At 46.6% G+C, this 5,630-nt stretch overlaps 2 protein-coding genes across 2 annotated transcripts; both read left to right on the forward strand.

Annotated features, from left to right (window-relative positions):
• Positions 1 to 50: 50 nt before the first annotated feature.
• PHALS_06361 (transcription elongation factor spt5) lies at positions 51 to 2,363 on the forward strand (the record flags this gene model as incomplete). The annotated part of the gene is made up of 1 exon (XM_024719632.1): positions 51 to 2,363. One exon carries the CDS (start codon positions 51 to 53, stop codon positions 2,361 to 2,363), a length of 2,313 nt encoding a protein of 770 aa, XP_024584912.1.
• A 243-nt stretch (positions 2,364 to 2,606) lies between these two features.
• Positions 2,607 to 4,476, forward strand: PHALS_06362 (F-box protein containing LRR; the record flags this gene model as incomplete). Its single annotated transcript, XM_024719633.1, has 4 exons — positions 2,607 to 2,861; positions 2,923 to 3,082; positions 3,158 to 3,268; positions 3,347 to 4,476. The coding sequence occupies 4 exons, from the start codon at positions 2,607 to 2,609 to the stop codon at positions 4,474 to 4,476; spliced, it is 1,656 nt and encodes a 551-aa protein (XP_024584913.1).
• Between the last annotated feature and the right edge of the window lie 1,154 nt (positions 4,477 to 5,630).

Below are 5,630 nucleotides of genomic sequence, written 5' to 3' on the forward strand. Positions count from 1 at the left end.
TCCCTGGAGGCGACGTGGCACGTCGACGGTATCCCTCGACGGGTGAAATGATGGATACTTTCGACAACGATTTTTATCAGGACGGTTTTTTAATTAAGGAGCTGAACATCGCTACCATGCTGACTACAGAAGATATTAATCCGACTCTTGATGAGATCAATCGGTTCTCGTCTGTTGTGGCTGAAGATGGTGAGCACACCTCGGAAGAAATACTGACCACTGTCGATGCTGACAATTGGAAAAACAAAGTAGACTTGACGAAGGGTGATACCGTGCGGGTGATTGAAGGTGATTTAGTTAATCTCATGGGTGTTGTCCTGAGTACTAATACAGCTAACGACACTGTTCGCATCATGCCGCTTCATGAAGAGATTAAAGACACAATTTTGGATTTTCAGTTGAAGCAGCTTATGAAGTATGTTAAAGTAGGTGATCACATAAAGGTGGTGTCTGGTATCTATTCCGGCGAGACTGGGACTGTAGTGGCAGTGGATGATAGTGAGGGTGCTCCAGTAGCCATTGTTTTAGTAGATAGTATGGCTCGGGAAATACAAGTACGTGTTCGCGATTTGCAAGAGTCTGCAGAAGTTTCGCATGGTCTTGATTCATATAAGGGCAAGGAGCTGTACGATCTAGTCGCACTGGCCCACGGAGACGTGGGTGTAATTACACATGTCGGACGTGAAGGCTTTACAGTACTTTGTCAGAATGGCCAGTCTCGAAACATCTCGGACCAAGAAGTACAGCGTAAGATAGTGTCCTCGCGTACAACGGCTGCATTGGACAAGAAGCACAACCACGTGAGTGCTGGAGAAATGGTCAATGTTGTCGAAGGACCTTTCTTGGGTCATAGCGGGACGGTCAAACACATCTACCGAACTTATCTCTTCATTCACAATAATCGCGTTACAACCAACTCAGGTATGTTTGTGGCTCGTGCGCGCAGTGTCATTTTGTCTGGAAGCAAGGCTCGCTCCGACATGATATCGAATTCAACAGTTCCTCGAATGGATGCTGGTTTGCGCCAGCAAAATCAACGAAGTGGAAGAAATCAGCGTGATTCTGAATTGATCGGTCAGACCGTGAAAGTAAAAAAGGGTCGCTGGAAAGGATATATTGGTATTGTTGTCGATGAAAGCGACCAGAAAGTCAAGGTTGAAATTCATTGCAAGGCGAAAGTCGTGGACATCGATCGGTTACACATTACTATGGCTGGCACGCGCGATGGTGGCGTTGTAGACAAGCCACGTTACTCTGGAACTCCAATGACTGGTGCCACCCCGCTGCCATCTCAGACACCTCTTCATGGGAGTGCCATGACCCCCATGGCTACTCCACTGCACCGCGGTATGGGTACACCGCAATCATCTGGTCGTGGAGGAGATGCATGGAATGTTGGTAACGATGATGCCCTTCTTGAGACACAGATCAACCAGGAAAAGGATATTACACACGCTACAAGCTTCGGCACCCCACTGGAACCTACTGCACCGCTAAGTGACATGCCGAGCAGCAGATATTCAAATCCAGCGGCGCAAATGGCACCTCATTCTCCGACAAGAGATGGTATGATGCCTATTGTTCCAGTTACAAATCCAACAACGCCAGGGTCACACCCAATAACTCCTGGATTAAACCCAGCAACTCCTGGATTGCAACCAAGGACCCCAGCCTACTTGATGGGACATAATCCGGCGACGCCAGGTTTAAACCCAACCACACCAGCACATTTGTCCGCTGCAACGCCCGGGTTGGGTCATGAGCCAATGGGAATGGAGCCAATGACTCCAGGTTTTAATCCTACCACTCCTGGTATGTCAGCGATGACTCCTGGTCTTAATCCTGTGACACCGGGTGTTAATACGCCTGGATATAGCCACAATCCGATGACTCCAGGCTTCGGTGTTGCAACCCCCATGGGTCGAATGAGTTCAGCTTCCACGCCTGCAGCGTCCCCAGGTATGCGGGGAGGCAGTGGAATTCCAATGACCCCTGCCTTTCACCATAATTCAAACGAATTGTTATTGGGTGGACTTGCTGGCGGTGAAATATCGTGGAAAATGAAGGGCGTTGAGGTTGAGGTTTTTGCTGGTGAACATAGGGGCAGCGTGGGTGCCATCACTAGCCTGGGTGGTGGATCATGCTGTATTGATGTGGATGGCCGCACAGTTACTGTGTCATTGAGCGATGTGCGTCCAGTGATACCAGAAAAACAGGATACAGTTATTATCCTATCTGGTGATGAAGCGGGAATTAGGGGCTCGCTGATCGGTACAGATGCCTCGGACGGTATCGTAAAGGTCGACGGTGGTTCGGAAATTAAGATTTACGCAATTGCATCGCTCGCTAAGATTGCGCAGTAAAGTTACTAGGCTTAAACGAAGCAGGCCACAGACTAGCTTCCGACGCGCTGAAAAAGCTTTCGCTCAATAATTCTCCACCGAATTGAACAATTTGACCGTTTGACCGTTGTTCCATATAGTATAAGTTATTTTAACGTACTACTTCTATGTCAACGACCTGACAGCCATGCATGCGTTAGCAAGCATACCAATAAACAATCAGAACTAATCAGGGAAAGAAAGGGGAACAGCCGCACGACAACAATGCTTATTGCTAATGCCCAATGCGAGCTAGAAGCAAGAGGGCTTGAAGTTCATTACGAAACTTTGGCCTTGTCCGAACGTGCCACGAGTGTTATCAATGTCCAACATCAAGTTAATCCCGATGTACTTGATTTGCGTCCTTACGCTGATGAAGTCGATGATCTCCTTTTAATTGAAATGGCGCATCAACTTCGAGCTAATCAATCAACTAATTATACACTCCTGATACTCTCTGGATGCTGTAATTTTACTTGTGTATGTATGTATATATAATCAATTTGGTAGGACTAAGCTTGATAATCATGGTATGTTGCAGGTTGGCTTGCGCTCTCTTGTGCACGCTGTTGGCAAAGCGATGCGCCAGCTTGACTGCTCGTGCACCGATTTATCGATTCCAATGCTGCAGGTGCTAGCAACAGGTATTGAGCATCTAGACGAAGTCAACTTTTCGTCGTGCCAACAACTTTCAAGTGAAGGTTTGCGTAATTTTATTTCGTGCTGCAATTCTTCATTAACCCGTTTAAATCTTTCGCGCTGTGGAGCACTTACAGACGATGCTCTGGGGTGGATAAGTGGCTTGATGGGGCCTCAAAGTTCACGAACTCGATGTCGCCGTTTACTATCGCTCGATATATCATCTTGCAATAACGTTCGTGACCAAGGTCTTGCATACATTGGTGCAGGTTGCCGAGCTTTACGATTTCTCAATTTGGATGGACTCGTATATATATCTGATGCAGGAATATCCCACATTGTTCGAGGCTGCAAATTGTTGCATGTTCTCAGCTTGAAGCGATGCCACCAACTGACTAATGCTACTCTTAGACGCATCGGAAAACATGGTGTACATTTGCGCACCCTTGATTTAAGCGGTTGTTACGCAATGTCATCTGCCGGGCTACTAGAGATGGTACAGGGTACAACATTGCTGCAGTCGCTGAACCTCGAGGGATGTCTGCGTATGCGCGAGGAAATCCTTGCGTCGGTTACAAAAGCCTGTCCTGCCTTACAAACCTTTAATCTGACAGGTTGTCATGAAATCACGGACGCAGGCATCAACACACTAGCTGAAAGGTTGATTTTTGCACGAAAAGCACACTCATATCGCGGCCTTGAACCTTATGTCGATGGGCTGCTGATCAAATATTCGATTCAAGAACAAACTATTCGATCATCAGCGACACTTAGACTTCAGGCCTTCTACCGTGGATACATTGGCCGATGTGTTGCTAACTCAAAGAGTAAATTATTGGAACAGGTGTCGGCATCTTACAAAATTTGGCGATTTTACACGTGCTGGCGAATCAGACGCGCCCTCGATCTTCGTGTAAAGCAAAGAAAGCTTTTCAATCGTAGTGCCGTTCGAATTCAAAGATTAATCACAGGAGTACCTGGTCGAGCTAGTATTACAGATTCTCAAGTTGAAGAACAAAGACTGGTCCTTAAAGCAATATCAGCAGTAAAAATTCAGGCTGCTTTTCGAGGGTTTTGGACACGCAGGCACTTCATGTTTGTACGAAAATATCTCGAGCGATTTCGGCTTGAGCAAAACTTTCTATTGCGTGAAAGGGCGGCAGATCGTTTACAAAAATTCATTCGCGCGCGATGTGGCATTTCTCACTTCGAATCTCTCATGGCGCTCAATCAAAGTCGTCGGATGGCGCAGTGCGACGCTGTAGTAAAGCTGCAGCGATTGTATAGAGCTTTTGCTACACGTCGGGGCTATCGCCAGTTGCTTATGGCTATAGCAAAACAGCAAGAAGAAAATCTTAGACTTAATCAGATTGCAGTAAATGTACAAAGCAAGTGGCGCGGGTATCGTGGTCGTCAATATGATTTAAGTCTGCGCCGAGCAAGAGCAAACTCGTGAAACTTATCATCACGCAGCTGCTAGCCTTATCAACGCTGGCGTGCGGGGATACTTCGATAAACAAGTAGCAAAATCTGAGCGTATTCGAGCTGAAATACACTATTGTGCAGCTTGTGTCATCAAGCGTGCGTGGCTTAAGTTTTTGAAGTCCAATATACAACGACTGGGGCTATGTGTCATGTCCATGCTTGAATGCAGACATTACGGCGCAAGGACGAAGAGCAGAAGTTTTCGCAGAGCGCTCGATATGGTAAATCACGAACCTCAAAGCGACGACGGTTTAAAGGCGGGTATGGTAGCTAGTTTTGGTTTCTCCGTCTCTCAACGAGAGAATCTACATAAGCCCAAAGTAGAATGCTGGGCGCATCCAGCTCTTTAATGGTCAATGTTGGTGTATGGCTTCATACTCGATGCCGTCAAACCGAGCTGCCATCTCATTAACATTCCTTTCAGTATTTCCATCCTCGACTGAAGATTTGGCGAGACGGAACCATTTGAGCGTACCGCAAGATTAGTGATATGTAGTCGCTAATTTTTAATCTGGCTGTTGTTTGATCGCCTCACACCTGAGAATATTTTTACGTCGTAAAAATACTAAACCACTCATGCTTATAGTGCGGCGGATCATCAACCTACCAGTTACGTCTCTGTTAGACTTTCACATGCTTATGCCTGTCTAAAACGAAGGAGTGTGGTAGATTATTTAGAGTACAACGAGGTACTTTTCAAACTATCACGACTTCTTTTAATATCTACAATCATAAGTTTGCATTTCCATTTCGTATGTGTTAAAGCCTTGGCTTATACTGAACCTTTCGCCTCGGGTGTTACACTTGTACATAAAAAGTAATGCACTAGATCCTAACATGTAGAAAGTGTCTGAACATGAGCATACTTCATCGCAGGTTATTCCTTTTCGTGAACTGGGTACTTCCTCTCCGCAGCCTTTGGGAAGTGAGATTTGACAGCGATCACCAGATCTCGCCCCTCTGCTTCTGTTTGCAGCAATACAGAGACGATGGCGAAGCTCACAGACGACACTATAAAAAAACACGCGTCTGGCAACGCCATGAATGAGGCTGACTTTGACCCGGAGATGGGGTCCGCAAGGCGCGAGCAGGGCTCGTATCACGCCGCTGGCGCAGCTCGCCTTC

Source organism: Plasmopara halstedii (genome assembly GCF_900000015.1).
Source record: "Plasmopara halstedii genome assembly, contig: Scaffold_2956, whole genome shotgun sequence".
Classification (NCBI taxonomy): domain Eukaryota; phylum Oomycota; class Peronosporomycetes; order Peronosporales; family Peronosporaceae; genus Plasmopara; species Plasmopara halstedii.